At 41.2% G+C, this 23,057-nt stretch overlaps 1 protein-coding gene across 1 annotated transcript; it reads left to right on the forward strand.

The window, feature by feature from the left end:
- The first annotated feature begins 1,363 nt into the window (after positions 1 to 1,363).
- GCA (grancalcin) lies at positions 1,364 to 21,764 on the forward strand. The gene is made up of 8 exons (XM_066612099.1): positions 1,364 to 1,619; positions 3,466 to 3,642; positions 10,314 to 10,383; positions 13,864 to 13,907; positions 15,730 to 15,877; positions 16,788 to 16,901; positions 17,364 to 17,422; positions 19,840 to 21,764. The coding sequence occupies exons 1-8, from the start codon at positions 1,596 to 1,598 to the stop codon at positions 19,864 to 19,866; spliced, it is 663 nt and encodes a 220-aa protein (XP_066468196.1). The 5' UTR covers positions 1,364 to 1,595; the 3' UTR covers positions 19,867 to 21,764.
- Positions 21,765 to 23,057: the final 1,293 nt, after the last annotated feature.

The raw sequence follows: 23,057 nt of genomic DNA on the forward strand, positions 1-23,057 counted from the left end.
CATGGCTTGTACCCCATAATGGATTTTTCCTCCAGAAACTTGTCCAATCCCCTTTTAAAGGCATCTAGGCTAGACGCCATCACCACATCCTGTGGCAAGGAGTTCCACAGACCAACCATACGCTGAGTAAAGAAATATTTTCTTTTGTCTGTCCTAACCCGCCCAACACTCAATTTTAGTGGATGTCCCCTGGTTCTGGTATTATGTGAGAGTGTAAAGAGCATCTCCCTATCCACTCTGTCCATCCCCTGCATAATTTTGTATGTCTCAATCATGTCCCCCCTCAGGCGTCTCTTTTCTAGGCTGAAGAGGCCCAAACGCCGTAGCCTTTCCTCATAAGGAAGGTGCCCCAGCCCCGTAATCATCTTAGTCGCTCTCTTTTGCACCTTTTCCATTTCCACTATGTCTTTTTTGAGATGCGGCGACCAGAACTGGACACAATACTCCAGGTGTGGCCTTACCATAGATTTGTACAACGGCATTATAATACTAGCCGTTTTATTCTCAATACCCTTCCTAATGATCCCAAGCATAGAATTGGCCTTCACTGCCGCCGCACATTGGGTCGACACTTTCATCGACCTGTCCACCACCACCCCAAGATCTCTCTCCTGATCTGTCACAGACAGCTCAGAACCCATCAGCCTATATCTAAAGTTTTGATTTTTTGCCCCAATGTGCATGACTTTACACTTACTGACATTGAAGCGCATCTGCCATTTTGCTGCCCATTCTGCCAGCCTGGAGAGATCCTTCTGGAGCTCCTCACAATCACTTCTGGTCTTCACCACTCGGAAAAGTTTGGTGTCGTCTGCAAACTAAGCCACCTCACTGCTCAACCCTGTCTCCAGGTCATTTATGAAGAGGTTGAAAAGCACCGGTCCCAGGACAGATCCTTGGGGCACACCGCTTTTCACCTCTCTCCATTGTGAAAATTGCCCATTGACACCCACTCTCTGCTTCCTGGCCTCCAACCAGTTCTCAATCTACGAGAGGACCTGTCCTCTAATTCTCTGACTGTGGAGTTTTTTCAGTAGCCTTTGTTGAGGGACCGTGTCACCATTTTCCACCACTGTGCTGCTGCCCGCTGGTGCGCCACGAATGATACACGTGTGTGTGTGTGTGTGTATTCCCACTAGAAATGATGCCCGTGTAGACAGAGCAGGGGGACATTCGCGCCTGCACTGCAGGGCTCTCAGCCCGTAGGGGGAGCACACCCAAGACGGCTCCAGCCAGAGCGCCGCGCGCCTCCTCCCGGCAGCGAAATGGCTGCTGCACCCCCAGCCGGCCTCTCCTCCCTCCGCTCCGTCACTTCCGCCCGTGGACGGCCAGCCCCTCTTTCGCGCCTCCATCTTGGGAGGGGGCGAGGGGCCACCACCAATCGCAGGCGGCGGGAAGGGAGGCGGCAGCGCAGGAGCTTCCGCCTCGCCCACAGACAGCCAGGAAGAGGAGGCGGGAGCAGGAGCAGAAACAGAAGGAGAAGGCCGGTCGTTGACTCCCAGCCCAGCGCCTGTGGCCACGAGCGACCCCCGCGGGACGCCGAATTCAGTTGAGCGGCTGCTCCCCCCTCCCAGCTCTCGCGCCCGACGGGCGATATGACGTACCCCGGGTACGGCGCGGTGAGTAGAACGGAGCTCTGTGATTGGAAGGCCTGCCCGCCCGTCTCTCTCCCTCCCCCCCCACCACCTTCATGGCCTTGCTTGTCTGTCTCTCCCAAGCCCCTTCAAGGTGAGGTGAGCGGAAGGGGCCCCAGAGGCCCCCTCCCTCTGCTGCCAGCTTCCCTTTGTCTCCTGCAGGGCAGCCTCAGTGCCGCTCCTTCCCCTCCCCCCGCTTCCTGTGCAGTGCCTCTGCAGCTGGCCGGAAGCAGGAGCCTGGGTGGGTGCTGTGGGGCCACCCCCCATGTGGGGCCTTTCTATTAAGTCCTAAGAAGCACCTCTGGTGACTTTCCTGTTCTGCATAGAAAAATGCAGGCCCACCTTCTCCCCTTGCAAATATTATTATTATTTTTACTTCAGTTGCTTTAAAACATTTAATTTCTGCTTATTTTTGATTGTTTCCATGCCTGTCACACCTGAAGGAGTGCCTACACATGCACGCGTGTGCATGTGCACATGTACACTTACCACTTTCACATTTTCCCAGTAAGGTGGCGGCCTCTTCGGTTATTTATTTGTTTTTATTTACTTAAATAATGGTTTAAAGTAGGTGAAAACGTTCCTGGTTTGATAATGAAAAGATGTGGGACAAAATGGGGTTTTTTTATTTCTTATTTTTTAAATCACTTGATGTGACATATGTGTTTTTTTAAATCATCACTTCAGGCTTTTTTTAAAAGTCATTATTTCTGAGTGCGTGCATGTGTTTTGTTTTTTTAAAGGATTCGAAGTTCCACAGGAGCAGGAGCCAAAAAAACACAACAACTTATATATATAATTATAAAAAAATCAAATAAGAATATTATTGACCCCACCACCACAAAGGAAGAACACTTAAGATTAAGGCTGCAATTCTAACCACGCTTTCCTGAGAGTCAGCCCCACTGAACAAAATAGGACTTCTGAGTAGATCTGGTTAGGATTGTGCCCTAAGAATAATAACCAGTGTTTTTACATCACTTTTCTTGGTTATTGGATTACTCCTATGACTTTAATACTCATAGGCAGGTTTTTCTAAACCCCTGAGCGAGTATTTGCAGTAACAAAGAAGTTCTCTGTCTTTCAAGAACAAAAAGCAGTCCTGATGGATCTTTCACAATCTGGTAACACTTCGGGCAACAGTTGCCTCCCGTGTCCACTGACAGACTTTATTTAAATACAATGTATTTAGTAAATGGATCTTACCCTTCAGCCAGTAACCTGCAGTCCTGTGCACACTTTCCTAGTGAGTACAGGGGGACTTAGTGCTGAGTAAGCCAAAAGATTTATCTGGCAGCCCAGTCCTAAACAATATTCCAGCTCTGATGTAGCTGCAATGCAGCCCTGAGGTTAGGGTAAAAAATTCCCTTACTTTGAAGAGGTCTTTGTGCCCCTCCCCCCCAGATTACAGTGTGTACCCTCTTGACATGGCTGCATTGCCACTGGAAAGTTGGTTAGGACTGGGCTGTCAAGTCTCCAAGAACAGCTTATATAAAATCAAATAGTGGGAAATCATTGGAATAGAAAATGATAATGGGGGGGGGGGGAATATGCTTCACTGGTTCTTCCTTGTGGAGCAGTTGGTGGATCTATGGCTGTTGTGAGGCAGCAGAGGCCCAGGCATCTTGAAAGGCATCAGTAGGTGGCAGTGGCAAGCATGACTTCACCTTGTTGGCTTTTCTTTTCCTCCTCATTGGACTATTTGCAGTTCTGTAACTTCCCAGCTGGTTTCAGAAATCATTTGTTAGAACTGGAAATGTTAAAAAAAAGTTTTTAAAAAAATTGCTGGTAAATATAGTGAAATACTGTATGCTTATTCTCTTCACAAAAGTATGGTGCTTACCGTGGTCAGGTGCCAATGCAAATGGCAATGGGCCAGCCAGTTCCTGGAGGAGTGCCAACTGTGGCCCATGGTGGATCTCCTGGATATTCTGTTTATTCTGGGGCCTATGCTGCTGCTGCCGCCGCCGATCCCTTGTGGACATTCTTCAATGCTATTGCTGGACAGGTACGTTAGTAATTTAAAACTGCCTTAACGTTTTGGTAGAGAAATAGTTGTTTTGCTGAGTATAGTGTTGGGAATAGGATAGTCTCAGACTTGTTGGTTAAATTTAATATGTGACATGTTGAAATAATGGAAATTTAAACACCAAGTACAGTAGTATCTGTATAGTTCTATCAATTTATTTCTAAAAAATTTAAATTCAGCTTATCCTCTGGGGTCTAGAGAGAAGATGGGGTTTTGATAACATGGGTGAAACTGACCAAACTGCATTGTAATTACAGAGGGGTCCCTGTAGCTGTGGATATGGCCGGAAGTGACATTTTTCAGCTGAAAACAGCCATACTGAACCCCACTGAGGCAGACATCTGTGGCCTCTGCAGGGCTTAAAAGCCCCTCCGAAGGCAAGGAGAGCACAGCTCCCCTTACTTCTGAAGGGTCCAGGCTGCGGGAATGGGTGTTTGCCTGTATCCGTATTTCAGCTATCTGTGGGGGGTTCTGAATGGAACCCCTGCAGATAAGGGGGCATGCCTGTAGCTTTGAAGCAAATAGCTTCACGCATGGTAGATTACTACAAGTATGAATTAGACCTATATACTTGCTGCTTCTTGAACCAATGGTTTTGTTTCTGTTACTTTTATTTTTATCTGCAAGCAGAGATTAAATTGAACCAGTTGGCTCTTGTTCTTGGATAGAATTGTTTTGGAAATTTGGAAATGTCACTAGTTTGGCTGTGTAAATGAAGGGTTAAGATAATTATTATTAATTATTATTAACAGTATTTATATACCGCTTTTCAACTAAAAGTTTACAAAGCGGTTTACAGAGAAAAATCAAATAACTAAATGGCTCCCTGTCCCAAAAGGGCTCACAATCTAAAAAGATGCAAAAGAATACCAGCAGACAGCCACCAGAACAGACACTGCTGGGGTGAGGAGGGCCAGTTACTCTCCCCCTGCTTAAAAGAGGACACCCACTTGAAAAAGTGCCTCTTACCCAATTAGCAGGGGTTATGGCATGTAGTGGAAACACAGTCTTTGGAGAATACTCTTTAAAATGACATAATGACATAAAATAAGTATTAAGACTGTCACTGTAGAGTTTTACAGTTATGAGGGTGCACTTAAATTTGATAATTTAGGCCCATGGTTGCATAGCTGTCCATATGGTCTTATTTGGGGGAATTATAAGTCCTATCAAGATGTTTGAATTGGATTAGTATACTCCTGTCAAGGCTGAAAGGATTATATAGAATAACCATGGTTAGCAAATTAATGTTTCAGTGAGGGACATGTAAAATGACTTTTATGCTCATTTTGCATCTGCATCAGACTTCGGGGTTAGAAGAAACATAGCTGTATTGCACATGGCTAGGTATTTTATAGAGTAGCACCGAAAATTTCTGTGTGGTCTGGGCGAAAGAACTGGTTCAAAGGTTATAGTACAGATTCACCAAAGGGCATATGCATGGCCCCACAGGTCATTGGTCTCTAGAGCGTTTTTGGACTTGTGATGCCAATATGTAATCTCCCAAGAGTTTGGATCTGCAAAGGCAATACTCATGAAGAACTGCAGTTTCAGGTGAGTAACTTTCCTTTAGATTTTTACCCTCATTAGCTCTAATTTCTGAAGTCTTTACATACTGAGGTGATGAACCACAATGTTTTCAAAGAAATCTGAATATCTGATAATACCTGTTAGTATTTCTGTAAGAATGTCTTATGCAAGGTACAACTCTTATTTTTAATCAAATGTCTTCTCCACCACTCCAACACATCCAAAAGGGGTGCCTTTTCAATTTTTGGTAGCGGGGTTCAGCAACAGTGCTTAGATATATTTAAGGTTAAATTACAAAAAAGCAACGTGTGTTAAGAAAAATATCTTGTAGTACAGGGCAGCCCTCGTTATCTGCAGGGTTCCATTCCATGAACTCCTGCAGATTCCAAAATCCGTGGATGATTGACTCATCAGATTTCAGGACCGTCTCTGAACCCGACGGGAGCTTTGCTACGGTTGTGTCCAGAGGACCTTCTGGGGGCTGGAGATGCTTCCTTGGGTAATGTGGGCTGCCTATATCCTGCAGCAGTATTAGGCCCAAATTCTAACCCACTTTCCAGCAGTGGCATAGCTGTGCCAGTGGGACGTGTGCTGTATCCTGCAGTTGGGGGCACTCACGGAGGCCTCCTCAAAGTAAGGGAATGTTTGTTTCCATACCTAGGAGCTGCGTTGTCCTTATGTCGGTGCTGGAAAGTGGGTTAGGATTGCACCCTTAACCACATAGGGTATATTTTTTTCATTATGGAACAAGAGTGTTCCAAAACATGCTTACTACATAGGCTCATTTGATTGTTTACTGCACCCCATATGTAGACAGTAAATTGAAATACAGGTACTCCTGAGGAATAATTGCGTGTGGTCTGAAGGGGATGGAAGTGTGTGTATGGGGGGAGGGGTACAAGATGGATTCACATCTACAGTGCCTTCTTTGTTCTCTTGTTTCTTTCTGATTGTTGGTCAGCAGATTGACAAGAACATGTTCGCCTGCAGTGAACATTCTCATTCACGTCTTAGCATTCAGACTATAGAAGCTATATCCTACTTCTGAACTTGCCAGGTTGTGTGTGAATGCCCTGAAATAAGTTGCACATAGCTGGTTAAGTGTTTAAATAACACTACACATAGCAGACTTGCGTCCAGACTTATTCCTGCAATTCAAACTATATGTTAAATTCCTTCTTGTGTTCATATTCTTAAGGAATATAACAAACAAAATGAGTTTGGGTGACCTCTACCTATGCCCAGTTGAAGTAAAATTGGGAGGTGGCTATAATTTAACAGTGGAAGGATGGGGGAGAGAGCATGAGGAGGAGCTAGGGTGCTGATGCACTCTTTCCTTCCACTTTTCCTGGTGACAAATGAGGAAACTAGCAGCTGCTGAAGCAGCTCTTAGCGTGGGGAAACATAGCACAATGTTTTGGTGATTGCTGTGGAAGGCACTAGCAGATAGGTGTTATGGAAGTGTGGCCTGTTGTGTGTGGCGAAGGGTGCAGCTGCTTCTGCACCAGGAAACTGTAACAGTATTGACAAGAGTAGAGGAAGGGTAGGGGGAAAATGCCATTGTTCTTTACCTTTTTGCATACACTCTTCTGACTGAAATGGAGAACACCAGAGTTGTTTCAAGGTAGTAGTGCTCTGCTCTGTTTGGACAACAGCTTGTTTGAAATAGCTAGGAGCTCCAAGGGTGACTCATTGTATGACTTTTCTGTGTGAGAAATGGCCTAGGTTAAGCCATACATTTGAAGACCCAAAAATAAAAAACAACAACAAAAAACTGTGGGTAACAATAAGAGGTTTTGATTTTAGGAAGTTTCCTAAATACCGCTATAGTGTGTGCTTTCCTGCATTTAGATCTCTAGCTTGTACTTGCATAAAGTTAAGACAGGATTTGGTAAAGAGCCAGAATTGGTAGTGGTGTGAGTTGGTCTCATCGGATACTGAGAAATTGGTGAATCTGGGAAAGTCTGTTGGAAAAAATGAGTTTTGAAAAGAGAAACAACTTTTCAAAAGTGAGTAGGTGTTAAGCCAGTGCAGGGGTATCCAAACTTTTTGGCAGGAGGGCCACATCATCTCTCTGTCACTGTCAGGGACCAGGAAAAAAAGAATTAATTTACTTTACAAATTTGAATAAATTTACATAAATGAATATATTGGAGATGGAACTTATATGAATGAATGAAGGTTTTGCAATAGCTCAAGGCCTATAAAAAGCCTTGCACAAAGCAAGGCTGGCCTTTCCTTTGCTGCTGCTACTGCATCACAGATGTGAAACAGCAAGCAGTGGAGGGAGCCCTCGACCTGCAGCTCATGCGAGAGGTCAAACAGTCGCCCTCATACTGAGAGCAGTTACATCAGACCAGCGCAGGCTCCAGCAAGTCTCCGGAGGAGACCAGAGGCTCATTGGAGACTGGGGGCTCCCTAAGGGCTGGATTGGGAGTCCTCAAGGGCCACGTGGCCCCAGGGCCGGGGTTTGAGCACATCTGAGCCAGTGTATAAGAATGCAAATGGATGCATGCGTGGAATTCCCATCTCCATTGAGAAAAGTGAGAAGCCCTTGTAGGAGTCTGGTGTAAGTATTGGAGTTTCACAGACTCACAGACTTTCTGAATTGGGCTACCTGTCTATAAGTGAATGTATAGTGCAGCTAAAATGGCTTGGTGTTCTCCTGCATTTTGCCTTTAAGTTTTACTTGAGGTTTCTCCTTTACAGACAAGGAGACTCTAAAGGACTGCTACTATTTGCATTTACTCAAAACTTTATATCAGTGATTTTCAAACTTTGTTCCTTCAGGGGAACTCTTTCTATATTTGACATCTGCTGAAAAACTCTGAGCCTGCCCTGGAAGTACTGTGTGTAACAAAGGATTCTGGGGAATGTTCCTGAGCACACATTTGTTTTGATTAAGATGCTATTCTAGTCTCTTTGGCTTTGCATAACTGGAGTGTGCTCTAGAATAGCACTTTTTCTCAAAGTGCTCTTGTGGACCAGCAATTTTTTTCTGCTATGCCATGGACTACCACTATAAATAGATAGGCAAGCACACAACATTGGTGTACCTGGCCTTTCCTGCTTGGTTTTCTGCTTCTCAGAGTCTCTCATGTGGCTTGGCGTGCATCCAAGTCCTGTGGTAAGCTTCGGGAGACTCTAAGACACTAGAAGATGGGATCCCCAGAAGACATGCTGTGAACAGGCAGTCTATGGCTTTCAGACCACACATTGAGAGCACTGCTCTAGAATACTTTCATCACAACCCTACAGCTGCATGTTGTAAAGGAAGAAATAGAATGGTGGGTAAGGTGTCTTGGGTGTATTGTTCTCCATTGCTGATCTTACTGAAAAACCTCTATTGAACTCCTGAGAACACAGTTTGAAAACCACTGTTTTATAGTGATTATGTATAAGAAATAAAATACATGGGGAAAAGGATTTTTTTACTTGCTTTGAATTTGTTCAGGTCGGAGCTTAATTGAACATTTGCTGACTTCCATATTTTTTCTTAATTCTCAAGTTTAATATTTTAGTAAATTTAGTTTTTTATAGGAGGAATAAACATTCTCTCCTGATGTACCAGTCAAATAAGCACAATCTGTCAACTGCAATGTAGCAAGACCAGTGGGGTGATGGAAGCGTGGGCCTTGACACTCAAAAGAACTGATCAGGTAGACACTCACAGAAACATGGGTATTGCTTTGGGAGGGGAGGGTAAAAACAGTCATTTTTGAGTGTTGTTGCCTTATAATCAAGTCACAGACACTCAGAAATGTTTTCCTCATAAAAAATTTAAGTTATCCTTTTTCTTGTTTCATATGAGCTTACCCAATGAAAATGTATTTTTCTGTGTGGGTGAATGCCAGAAGTACTTTCACAAGATAGTCATCTTGGTCACCTTTCTTACATGGCCAAATTGATCCACCGTTTACAAGAGATCTGATAGAACTGAACTTATCGTACCTCTTTCCAATGTTGAAATGTGGCCAAGTAATTCTCAAATTCATATTCTTTCTCCTGCAAATAGTGATCTGCAGGATACTAATTTATTTGATCTAGCCTGGAGGAAGATGAACCCATGCATAGTGGAAGAGCAAGTTTTGCATCTGTATCTGGGAGAATTTTTAAGAAGCCCAGCTTTCCATTTGCAACTTTTGAATAATAGGATTTGCATGGGGTGCAAATCAAGAAAAGTTGGATTTTGAATTTTATACCTCCCTATTAACACTTTCATTGGAGAAGCTCTCAAATAAAGCTTTTTAAAAAACAAACAAACTTGTCTTACTGTAAAACCAACCGGGGGGATCGGGTAAGAATTATGTAGAGTAATCTCTAAGTTGCTTGCATGTGGGTCTTTCCGTATTGGGAGATAAGATTCTCAGCAAATCAATGCATAATCCTGGTAGGGTATCAGTGGCACCTGGCAGTGGCAGTTCAAAATGCTCTACTTCATGTCATTAGGAGCAAATCCTCCATGTGACATGAAGTTTAGGTTGATCAAACAGATAGCTATCATTCGTATCTACTTTATGTCTACTTAGAGAGCCACCTTTATAGTCTTTCTGCTATGTAGAACATTTGAGGTTGGATTTTTTAAAATGTATATAATGTTCCACAGTTATGTGGATATTGATTGAACTTGAATGATTATTTTTGTTCTTGGATCACTGCATGCAGCTGGATTTGAGCTAATGTAAGAAACTACAATGAACCTATACTGTGTGCTTGTAAGGTAGATGAAAAGTGAAAAAGCCATTTTAAGTCTGTCTCTCATAATTTACAAAGCTGCACATGAAATGTTTTAGTAACAAAACAAATCAGCATCTCTGGAGAAAACATCAACCAACTTCAAATGAAAAATCTGTACTATTGCAAGTTGTTGCTGCAATCTCATAAATGAAGAAGATAAACTTCATTTTAAAATTTTGCAGGGATTTGTTAGATACAGTTTTATGTAATAGAACTTAATTACTGGGTGACAGAATTTCTGATGAGGCAGTTTTTTCTGAAATGTTATTATAGATCCCTAAATTCAGATAGACCACTTAGTGATTGTATTTATACATTGACTTTGTATCACCAGACTAGCCAATGTCCTTGAACTTCAAATATATATGCGTTCATTTTTATAGGATGGTGAAGTGGATGCAGAAGAGCTACAGAGATGTCTAACACAGTCTGGAATCAGTGGAACTTATGCTCGTAAGACTTTGTTGCTATTGAACACATTATGTTTAAACTTCTAGCAGTGTATTTGTTCTTTAAAAAATGGTCTCTTCTCTCATTACTTAATGATCTTATTCTTCTAGTCTCCTTGATGGGTAGCACAATAGCAGCAAAGCAACAGTAAAAGTACTTCTGATTATTTCAAAATCCGTGCGTGCATTATTTAGAGTCATTGGCCACTGTCACTTAGCTGTAATGGTTTGATCTAAATAGCTACTTAAGGGCATCAAGTGGGATTTTTTGGACTCTTTTCTTTGAATAGCAAATCATCATGTCTTTCAACAAACTGTTGCCTCAATTTCCAGTGTAATTCGGCATGGCAGTAGTGCACTCATGTACCCAAGATGAAATTTCTTTTAGCCTGCATTATCTCCAAGGGACTATTGTAGTCTGCTAAGTTAGTGGTTCCCAAACTGTGGTTTGGGATCCACTGGTGGGTTGCATCATGATTTTTGGTGGGTCACCAAAGGGTAATAGAAAGATCAGATAACTGCCTCAAGCCCTGAGGCTGCAAAAAAAAAAATCAGATACTGTTGCTGCTACTTATCCTGCAAAGAGCTCAGCTCCTGCAGTTTGCAAGCATGTGTAAATATAGGGAGATAAATGTTTGTCTTTTTCTGGTTATTATTACTTATTACTGGTTATTATTACTTTCTAGATCTCCTTTTTTAAAAGTCTGGTAAACCTAGGTGGATCCTGATAGAGCAGGAGTGTCCAAAGTTTTTGGCAGGAGGGCCACATCATCTCTCTGACACTGTGTCAGGGGCCAGGGGAAAAAAAGAATTAATCTACATTTAAAATTTGAATAAATTTGCATAAGTTTGCATAAATGAATATATTAAAGATGAACTTATATGAACGAATGAATGAAGGTCTTGCAATAGCTCAAGGCCTGTAAAAGGCCTTGCACAAAGCAAGGCTGGCCTTTCCGTTGCTGCCTCTGCTGCATCACAGACATGAAATAGCAAGCAGTGGAGGAAGCTCTCATCCCACAGCTCAAGCGAGAGGTCAAACAGCAGTTGCGTCGGGCCATTGCGGGCTCCAGCAAATCTCTGGAGGGCCAGAGGCTCTTTGGAGACTGGGGGCTCCCTGAGGGCCGCATTGAGAGACCTCGAGGGCCACATGTGTCCCCAGGGCTGGGGTTTGGGCACTCCTGTGATAGAGTGTCGCTTTAAAAAGTGGGTCCCGATGCTAAAAAGTTTGAGAACCAATGTGCTAAATACTTCCCCTGGATTGGGTTTGCAGTCCCATGTTTCGGCTTCTTTTGTTCCTGCTTGTTGCTTTCTGGCATGGGTGTGAATCTATTAACGTCTTGTGACAGAACATGTTGGTAAAAATAGATGAGACATTGCACTTTTATATGCTTGTCCTTTGACTCAAAAGCAACCACCCAAAAGAAACACCAAAATGAACATGCAGAGCTGCATCCTGTTGGGAGTGATTCAGATGTTGATGCGCCAAAACCTGAATCCCTGCTAAAATAGGACAGTTGCAGTAGTAAAGTGCAGTTAATGCCTATAAATCAGATTCTGTTGCTAAAATAATTTCTGGATCATCTAGATCTAACTTTAGGTTAGAGCCATCTACCAAAGTTCTTATGGTTAATAAGGATCATAGATGCTAGTCAATTTTGCAAGTACTATTTTGGCTAGAAGTATAGCATTCATACCAGCCAGTGATCAGGTGCCATAGCTACAACATAGCTCCATAGCTATTTATCCAATTTTGGCATGGAAAATATAGTCTAACCAGAGATGGTTTTCCAACAGGCATGGTTGAAGCAAATGAGATTACTTTATAGTGCTTAGAATTCATGCTCTGCCTGAAGGCTTCAGGAGCATAATTTCATTCAATTTCTTTGTGACTAGGGCCTATCTTAGAATGATTCAATTCCTCTGAATAATGATGACTATACAGTGCAAATGTGTGATAGCCCATTCTTCTAGGTTTTTTACTTCACAAAGCTTAATTTATAGAATGAGACATGCTGAAGTTCAAACCTTCCATATTCAGTCCATCTGAGCTGAAAGTTCTGTCCCCCTCTCCCCACATGGGGAAAGGGGTTAGGGTAATGGCCACATGCTTCTTGATACCAAACTTGATTGATTAATGTTCCCAGCAATAAACCATGGTATTCAAAATACAGTATACTGTAAAAGCTGCATTATCTAGTACTTGAAAAACTGGAGAACTCAGTAAATTGGCAGATGTTTGGGATGGTCATACAATTCTTTTGTCTAAGTAGAAAATTTCCAGTAGCCACCTGGCTCCACTGCTTTTAGAAGTTGGTGGTTCATGGCATGCTTATTTATAATTTTCATTCTTTTTTGAAATGTTTGCTCATTTAACCAGCATGTTTGATTTCTCTGGCAACCCCCATTCCTCAAGACTGCTGGGAACATGGCTTTTGCTGTAGATTCTGAGTCCACATCCTGGCTTAGCTTAAGACCCACTTTTTCAGTAGCTGTAGTTGCATGGTCTGGGGTTTGGGGCAACTATGCCTCCTGTGGTAAAGCTCTCAGGCATCAAAAAGGAAATGTTATACTTTCACCCTGCACATAAGTTGGCAACCTTTGTATCCATATGTATGCATGAAAACATGACAGTGTGGCTAACATCTTGTGACAGACCTCTTTTTCAATCTCTGCATATCCCACTCCCCCATTCTTCCATGGAGGAGTAGAACCAGCATTTATTTCTGCTTGTTCAAATTCCTGATAAGGATCATTCCATGTCAAGTGTTCTAGGGCTCCCTGTGTGACCATCACGGATTTTAATGAAATTTTGTGTGCAGAGTCCCACATGTCTCAAACAAACTTCGGTAAAGTTTTAGGTTTGCCGGTGGAATACTTGTGGAGATATAGCCATTTGTTAGATCCCATACTGCGACCATGTTCTGTACGATTGTGAGATTTTGACAACTTTGAGACATAATATGTCCCTTGCTATTTTTTCAAAACAAATGAAACTTAGCTACCTTATACAACTTTTTGCTCTCACTTAATGAAGCCAATAACAATATTTGTTGAGCGAGTCCAAAGTGTTTAAATTGCAGCAAAGTTGTATGAAAAAAATCAGTACTCCCAAAAAATCCAAAGTTTAATATTGGATAGCTCCAGCAATAATTAAGTAATAATTGTGAAATTTAGTGCATAATATCCCAATATAACTTTGTTTTCAAATATGTAATTACAATCTCCTAGCTCTTTCCATTCGTTTACGAATTAAGTGTAAAGTTGATAGGGGAATAGGTTGTATAGATGGGTGAAATAGGGGAACTATTCAGTTTGCATTTTCAAAATGGTTCTCTATTAACAAATTAGTCATTACTTGTTCATTGTATTGTTAGCAGCTTCATGAAGTTATAAAAATTAATGATAACTTCAGCAATTGTGTTTAGAGCTGCAAGCAGTATAGTTGACCTGGAATTAATATATCCTTTGCTTGTGATTTCAGCCTTCAGCTTGGAGACCTGCAGAATTATGATATCAATGTTGGATGTATCCTTGGAAAAACAATCTAGATGGAACATAATTTCACATGAAACCAATTAGACCTTTTTTGGAGGAGAAAAAACTATGTAGAAACAAACAGCAGATACTATGTAGAAACTGAAATAGGCGGTGTGACAGAAACTAGTTTGGGGGTGGGAACAGGTTCTTGGAGTGAGTATAGAAATATGCTTGGCTCTATTCTGCTGTCTGGCTAGGCTAGGGAAAAGGCCACAGACGGTGGTGGAGAAAGGTAAAGCAGCAGAACTGGTACAGACCTAAATAAGAAACTAGGGTTGTAATCCTATACATGTTAAGTTAGTTCCATTGAAATTGGTGGGGTTTCCTTCTAGGTATACCTATGTAGCATTGGGCTGTAGAACAGTGAAACACCAGAGATGCCATAGAAGCTTCATTGCATGCTTGGTGTCTATAGAAACAAGACACGTTAGTATGGGCAGGAGGTCTGGTCTAGAGGGTAGAGCCTCCATCTGCCTGAAGATAACATCCACAAGGTCGCCAGTTCGAGGCCACCGGCACCGTGCGACCTTGGAGCAGCTGACAAGCTGAAGCCGAGCAATTCCATCTGCTCTGAGCGTGGGAGGATGGAGGCCAGAATGTGAAGCCAGATCAGAATGAAACACCTTGAATGTAGTCGTTCTTGAAAGAAAGAACCTGCTTTGAAATTGTAAAAATCCCTATTTAATAAGGGTTTTAATAAAGCCTGCCTATGTAAACCGCCTTGAATAAAGACCAAGAAAGGCGGTATATAAATACCTGTTGTTGTTGTTGTTATTATTATTATTATTATTATTATTATTATTATTATTATTATTATGGAACCTCTGCCTTTTATCGTAAGCTGCGGAATGGAGTTATAAAGAGGTTAGAACTGAAGAATAGTGAGAATGTGTTCATCCCAACTAGCTATTTCAGTACTTGTTTACTTTCAACAACATATTATCTTGAGGCAAAGAATTTAGATTTAAAAAAACATTGATTCCCAAGTTGATGATAACTTGGGTGAGGTTACTGTTTTGTAGAATAAATGGGTGGCTTGAGGGAACTGTTAAGTCAACATTCTGTTTGTTCCACAGAATGCAAGCCTTAGAACATGGGGATGTTTTGTTACATTAGTGACTGACAGCTATGTTATGCTGTTGAATACCAGGTTCTTCAGACATGTACATTTTTATGTGGCTAATGGGCCAGTGCAAGATGACATTTCATGTGCTCTGGCAAATTAGATTATAAGGCCTAGTTCATGATCTTTTTATGACCTTGTTTTTTCCATATAGCTGAATATGTGAATGCATTGTCAGGTCCATCTCTTCTGATATTGCTATTCAGGGCTCTGCCAGGGTTTCAGGAAATGGCCTTTCCTAATTGATGCCCAAGCTGTTTGAATATAAGAGGTGACCAGGGAATGAGCCTTGGGATCTTATGTATAGCACATGCTCTCCTGATAGTTTTGGATTATACCAACTCAACAAAATCTGTGTACTAAGTCACTGAAAATAGCTAATTGTCTGTAAAGAAGAGCCTTCAGGGCTCTTGAAATGTACACATATCAAAGACATTATTCTAACAAAATTAGAGATCAAAAAGTCCGTTTGATATTGCCTGTACTGGCTGATGGGTACGCTGCCAACCTTCGGACTGACTATAAACTCTTAAAGCTTCTCATTCTCTTCTAGCTTCCTATATAGTCTATTAGAAATAGAAGTTGAAGTATAAATGTTCAGAATAAAAATAGATGATCAGTAAATGCATACTTAGTTGTTGGCTAATTTACTGCAGAATGATGTTTTCGTTAACCAAATGATATTAGAGAGATAATACTGGAAAAATGGGATACAATGAATTTAAGGAACTCTGGGCAGCTCTCAATGCTTGGAAGCAAAATTTCATGTTGATTGATCAAGACCGAAGTGGAACTGTGGAACTTCACGAATTGACACAAGTCATTGTAGCTATGGGTAAGATGTTACTTCGATCTTTATAAGACAAGCATTTGGTTGATGCAGTAGGTTTCATGTTTAAACCTGAAAATAAATCTTGTGAGAGAACCATTTTGTTCCCTATAAATTTTTCTTGGAAAAGGAAGGTTACTGGGAAGGGTACTTAAAATGATATATTAAGAACAGAGGTGTAAGTTGGAGTTGATGGGGTCCAGATAAATCTTGAATGTAACATGTTCAGGTCATGGCTAGAAAAACATTGCTGACAAACATGATGCTATATACTGTACTAATAAAGCTAAATATTCCTGTGGACAGGCATTAAAGAGCCTCTGACATGTGAAAGCAGTATTGTACAGTCTGTACCGTGCTGTCATGCAAAGTGATGTGGTGATGGTGATCTTTACTCAAAACATTTCATTTAAAGTAATTGGTCAAAACTGTCAGAATTGTTGAAAGTCTTTGTTCATTAACTAGCTATGTAACAAAGAATGCAAGGTCAAGCTGGTCAGGAGTGTGGATGTCAGAAGCAGATCCAGTGGCAGGCAAAATAGAAAAGTCAGGTGGCCTTTCTTTTTACGGGGAAAGGAGGATGTCATCAGTTTCTAGTACAGGTTGGGTATCCCTTATCCAGAATTCCAAAATATGGAGTATTCCAAAATATGGAACTTTTTTGAGTGCCAACATGACTGTTTAAAAAAATTTTTTTTTTCCTAAAAAAATAAATTCACAAACTGCTTCATGCACAAGCCTTGTTTCATGCACAAAATTATTAAAAATATTGTATAGAATTACCTTCAGTCTATGTGTATAAGGGGTATATGAAACATAAATGAATTTTGTGTTTAGACTTGGGCCCCATGCCCAAGATCTCTCATTATGTATATGCAATTAAAACAGGTGTCAATTTTCCCCTTGCCTTGTCTAGGTTACAGATTAAGCCCACAGACACTAATCGCAATTGTAAAACGTTACAGTAAGAATGGCAGAATTTTTTTTGATGATTATGTGGCTTGCTGTGTGAAGCTTCGAGCTTTGACAGGTAAGGTATCTCTCTTATAGTTTTTCATAAACTCAGAATTTGATGCCAGTAGTACATTTTGATATATGTACAACTAAAATTGTCAATAGAGTGTGATTAAATTTAAGAACTTTGCATAGAATTATTTGAAATGTTTTCTCTTAAATTTAGTTCAGTATGAAATATCATTATGTTTATAAAATAGATGAAATTGCTCAAGGCTTGATTTCCAAATTTTAAAATGTGATCAGATATATGGAAAACTTAGTGATCCGCAATGTTGGATATAATTCTATTAACATGAAGAGAGTGTACTACAGTGAATATTGTTCAGCTTCTGTGACAACAGAGGAATTTGTTGGTAAATCAAATGGCAAATGTTCTTTATAAGAAAGTAGAGTTGCAATTGGCGAGATTTAATCGTATGTAAACAAGAAGATTGTAACTCAGCATTTTTACCATTTAAATGTATTATTTTTTAAGACTTCTTCAGGAGACGAGACAGCATGCAACAGGGTGTTGTGAATCTTGTATATGATGATGTAAGTACCTTACCTGCTAAATGGTTATTCAAGCTCTATAGAAACGACTTAAACTAGAGATACATAATTTAGGGCGCAATTATAACCCACTTTCCAGTACCAACATAAGGGCAATGCAGCTCTGAAGTAAGGGAACAAACATTCTCTTTCAGGAGGCCTCTGAGTGCCACGCAACCACAGGATGCGGCACATATCCCATTGGCACAGCTTTGCGAGTGCTGGAAAGTTGGTTAGGATTTGGGCCTTAAACGTCTTTGGCTACTCTGTCTTTCATTTATGCTTAATTATTTTCAAGAAGGTTTCTTGGGTCAGAATATTTCAACTTTTTTCAAAGTGTCAAGCATAGATTCTGGTGCTTTAAACTTAGGTGACACTCGTTTTTCTGACTACTGTTCTCTCTTGGGCTCCTCAAGTACAACTACAAGAAACTTTTATTGGCATATTTAAAATACAAACAATGTAAAACAAAAGATAGGATGTAGGGATGCATGAATCAGACAGTTCACCTCCAGCCTTAACCAACCAGATCTTACTACATAGTCTCAACCATTTGTGACCATCATAGAGACACGTCTCTTGATTATTATATTTATATATTTAGCTACCACCCCAGCAAGCTCTTAATTTGCCCCACTGAGTATGTAGGCAATTTTATTCTGGTCACTCCAACCCAAGAGAGAGGCCAAGATTGGCGATAAGTAACTTAAGCGAATATCCTGGTATATTGGACAGTGTAATAACATGTGGGGGAGTATTTCTATATTCCCCTGCCTGCAAGGACAAACTCTATTTGCAACTGGGATGCCCCTATATCTACCAAATAACTGCTCAGACAGAATGACATTACATCTTGCAAGGGTAAATGCACTTCGTTCTTGGGGGCATTCCAGAAAGTAAAAATACTTAGGCCTCCTTAGAGGTAAGATGGAAAGATGGAGATGTACTGTAGAGCAGATTTTGTAAGCATTACTATAGAGATCCTGTTGCTCGATGTCAAGGAGCCTTTGTTTCATGGCTCTGTAGGCCTGTCCAGAGGATAACACACTTAACAAATCTGAGAAGAGTTATAATATATGTTATAATATAGAACACAATTCCTTAATTTTACATTAGTCAAAAATATTGTGACTTAAGTTTTTGTATAGTAATGTCCAAAATCGGTGTCTTGCCTGCTGACTCTGAAGGAAGTTTGACTTTGCATAATCCCAAATCCTTATTCAGAACCTAAAGAGAGGTGTGTAGTTTGTCTTATTGTAATTGTAGCTATACAGACACCGGCCTTTAGAACATTATGTGAGGGGTTTGTGTAGTATGCTTCTCAGATTTGGGATATGTGTAAGTTGTGTCTGAATTAGAAAGACATAAGTGTTTGGAGCAATTAACTCAAAGTTTCTGAACCACACTACTACTTCTGAACAATTTTCATGGGAGAATTGGTCAAGTGTAATTGGTTTCCACGAGTGCATTTTAAATTCCATCATCTGAATTTAAGTAGACCATCCAAGGTGTAATTACCATATCCCACCACTATGTGTAGCTTTCAGCCTGCAAAGATAAGCATACTTTTGGACATATCAAGAGGCCTAAGTACATGCAGAAGTCTATGCTTGCTTGGACATTCTTAGCACCACATTACTTTCATTAGTACACTCAGTATGTCTTGCCACTTTACTGCTGTGTGCTCAACCAGTGAGTAGTTGTGGTGTTTGTTGGCAAGCTGTTTTGCATTACTGTGCCTGTTTTACATGGTTGCTTTTACTTTGCATGTTCATAGAATCAAATTTAGGGTGAACTGCGATGAATTGTGATGCATATTTTGGCATTTTTATAATGTCTTTCCTTTACAAAAGGTACATATTCAGAGAGTGAATAGATCTCAAATAGCACTATGCCCATACTCTATCCCAGGGGTGCCCAAATCCCGGCCCTGGGGCCACACGCAGCCCTTGAGGCCTCTCAATGTGACCCCCAGGGAGGCCCCAGTCTCCAATGAGCCTCTGGCCCTCCGGAGATTTGTTGGAGCCCGCACTGGCCCGACGCAACTGCTCTCCACGTGAGGTCGACTGTTTGACCTCTCGCATGAGCTGTGGGATGAGGGCTTCCTCCACTGCTTGCAGTTTCACATCTGTGATGCAGTAGTGGCAGCAAAGGAAAGGCCAGCCTTGCTTTGTGCAAGGCCTTTTATAGGCCTTGAGCTATTGCAAGACTTTCATTCGTATAAGTTCATCTTTAATATATTCATTTATGTAAACTTATGTAAATTTATTCAAATTTCAAATGTAAATTGATCCCCCCTGGCCCCTGACACAGTGTCAGAGAGATGATGTTGCCCTCCTGCCAAAAACTTTGGACACCCCTGCTCTATCCTGTTAATGACCATTTCTGACATTTGTACTAAACTTGCTTTTTCTTTTCAGTTCTTGCAGTGCACCATGGCGATCTGAATGACGACTTTGGAAGAAAGGTTCCATGTGTGCTTTCAACTATTTTGAGAAAACATGCTTTGAAAACAAGGCTGCCATTGTGCCCCTCCCCCCACATTTCTGCCTGTTAATGCATAATTTCTGTATAAATCTTTGACTTTTTAGTATGTAGTTGGACAATAAACAAGGGTTCAAATTTTCCAGTAATTGTTAGAAATGTGTCATTCTTTATGCATAGGGATATTTTGGAATTCTGCTCTCAGGTCTGATAGGAGGAAACAATCATATTTTATGTAATCGTTATAAGCAGGGTTCAGTTTCTCCTTGAAGTGCTCTGACCCAGTACCTGTCAGCATAAATTGCAATAAAGATTGGCAGTGAACGTGCTGAAAATCAGCAACTTCACATATTGCATGCCTGTAAATCTCTAAATGCCCATAGAAAAGAAATTCACTAGATGCTGCAAATTCAAACTAGCATTTCTATATTTCTTCTAGATGTTCAGTAGGTTTATTTGAGCACAGGCCCAGTGTTCATAGAGAAGCTCATTTAATGGTAGGTGAACACGTTTTCCTATAACTGCTTCTATCCCCTTTAAGACATAATCCATGGAGGAATTCATGTGCTTCTGTCGAGCATCAGTTTGTTTGCTCTTTAAACTTACATGCTTGAGACTTGTCTTCTAGAAGTATAAATGGAAAAACTCCTATTGACACTTTGGGGGGGGGAGGTTATTGTTCTAACCTAAATTTTCAACTTTTCTTTGCTTTTACAGCTCTGTAAAGAAATATCTTTACTTGACTTATTTTTTTAACCAAGGCCGAATCTCTATATTAAACATGCCTTGGGTTTGCTTTTCGATCACAGCCATATAAACTACCAGGGAAGCATTGGTGTGAAGTAGCTCCTCGTATAGTTGCAACAATTTCAGTCAGTCTAGTTTAACAGCGCATACAAAGTTGGGTTTTCTGAGTTGACTACCATTCTGCCAAAATAATGTATACGTTGGGTTTGCAGCAGTAGCTCTTGCTGTTCAGCCCTCATCGCATATCTGCTTATGATTTTGTGGATTTCTATGGAACTTCAAGTTAAGATAGCAGTCTGTAGATAATAGGTCAAGAATGTACAGTCCTACCACTACTTGCTTACACCATGCTTTGCAGATGCTGTCAGTGAACTTATCAATGTGTTTGCTGCTTTTTGCTTTACTCACAAGATATATTGAGATGCGTTTACAGCATTCTGCTTCTCTCTAGAAAGAGGTATAAGTATCCTGACTGGCGTCTGCTCTGTAGGTTTAAGGGGCACGAGGCTCTTGGCATGCTATTGTGAAAATGTGGACAGACCTGGGTAGCCCTCTTTGTTGTAGCCTAACAGCATTGAAATGGCCATTGTCTTCGTTTGTTGGTACAGTCTTATACTTTTTGACCTTTCTTGACATATTTCATAATGACCAGTGGTTAGAACATGCAGCTCTAACCCATTTACTAAGTAAAGGATATGTAGTTCTGAAACTTAAAACAATTTGCCTGACTGTTGTGGTCATAATTTACCAATGAAGATGTTTTTTAGTCTGAAATGTGAGCATATAACACTTCAGTCATTTGTGTCTTAATTCTGTGCTTTTTCTGCATCTGCCAAAAAAACTAGTTTTCACTCCTCACCAAGAGTTTCTTGCATTCTTTCAGTTCCTTAACATGTAGTAGCCGTTACAGATCACAGTCCTGAAATAACCAATAATCCTTGTATGCATATTTTGCTGTTCACAATTGTCAAATAGTTGAAGATTTGCAGTCTATGTAAAAACTTTCTTACCTTAGGAAATAACTGGATATTGTTCTGACTGTACAAATGCTCTTGTAACTACTTTCAGTGCTGTCCTAGGCAACTGTTTGGAAATAAACTTGGAGCTGGCTTTATATCTTTCATACGACTGTGTAAATCTGAGACAATATAGTTCTTGAACAATTAGGAGATATTGCCAAGTCTATAAGATTTTATTTTAAATCTTGAATTCTGTATAAAGTAGCAGCACACCACCTAAGTGACACTGGACGACAGGGACAAGTAAACTAGTTCTTAGGCACCCCAAGTTTAAATCTACAATTTTGAGCAAAGTTATCATACATGCCTCCTGAGATTGTGCCACTTCATACCAGAGATGTAGGATTATATGTCATTCAATGTTTTGAAATGCAGGCCTATTGGAGAAGGCTAGCTTTATAGCCATCTCACAGAGCTGGTTGGTGTTCTGTGTATGTAGAACTCTATTTTCCCTTAATCTAAAATCGAGACTTTCCACTTGCTTTCTAAACATATTTTTTTTTTTGGGGGGGGGGGGGGAGAATGGTAGCTGTAGGTTAACTTTTGTTCCAAAGAGAGTAGCTGCAGTACGTACATATAGAAACATCAGAATGCAAAGCCTGGCGGAAGCCTGGCAGGTGCTCTAATAAAGTGACTATGGGCGCAATCCTAACCCCTTATGTTACTGCTTTCCAGCACTGACATAAGGGCAATGCAGCTCTGAGGGAAGGGAACAAACATTCCCTTACTTTGAGGAGGACTCCGTGAGTGACACCCAACTGCAGGATGCAGCATATGTCCCATTGGCACTGTTATGTCAGTGCTGGAAAGCACTGACATAAGGGGTTAGGATTGTGCCCTGTGTTAGCTTAGTGAGCCATAGGATGTTGTATCTCTTGTTGTTCCTTTAGGGCAGTGGTTCCAAAACTGGTGGGTCATGACCCAACAGCCAGGGAAGCACTTTGCTCTGACCCTTTGAGGGGCAGGGAGGGGGGAAGGCATCAATGAGACCCCTAGGTTCGTGCTGCTGCAGCCAGTGCTGCAGGGCTCCCCAGGCTCTATAAGTCTAACAAAGGGCACTTCTGATTTTGTTGCAAAAGCCGAAAGTGCCCTTTTGTTAGACTTGCAGAGGCTTGGGGAGCCCTGCGGAGGTTGTGCCATGCCAGCAACCTACTCTATTGGCCTCTTTAGGTCTCAGAATGGCCCTCAGAAGCATCCAAAAGCTACTTCCTGTTTGACCAGAAGTAGCTTCAAACACTTATGTGAGCCATTCTGAGGCCCAAGGAGGCCCATAGAGGGGTTCACCAGCCCAGAATGACCCAGATGAGGCCTCCAGAGGTGCCCAGTAAATCATTCTGGCCAGCAGCATCATGACCCACCACAAAGGATGAGGTGGTTCTCTGCTCTTG

The sequence above is a fragment of the Tiliqua scincoides genome, chromosome 1, assembly GCF_035046505.1.
Source record: "Tiliqua scincoides isolate rTilSci1 chromosome 1, rTilSci1.hap2, whole genome shotgun sequence".
Taxonomy (NCBI): domain Eukaryota; kingdom Metazoa; phylum Chordata; class Lepidosauria; order Squamata; family Scincidae; genus Tiliqua; species Tiliqua scincoides.

Coding starts and splice junctions, on each gene's coding strand:
- GCA (XM_066612099.1), top strand. CDS start 1,596: ATGACGTACCCCGGGTACGGCGCG. Junction 15,878..16,787: donor ACAAGTCATTGTAGCTATGG/GTAAGATGTTAC, acceptor TGCCTTGTCTAG/GTTACAGATTAAGCCCACAG. Junction 16,902..17,363: donor GAAGCTTCGAGCTTTGACAG/GTAAGGTATCTC, acceptor TTATTTTTTAAG/ACTTCTTCAGGAGACGAGAC.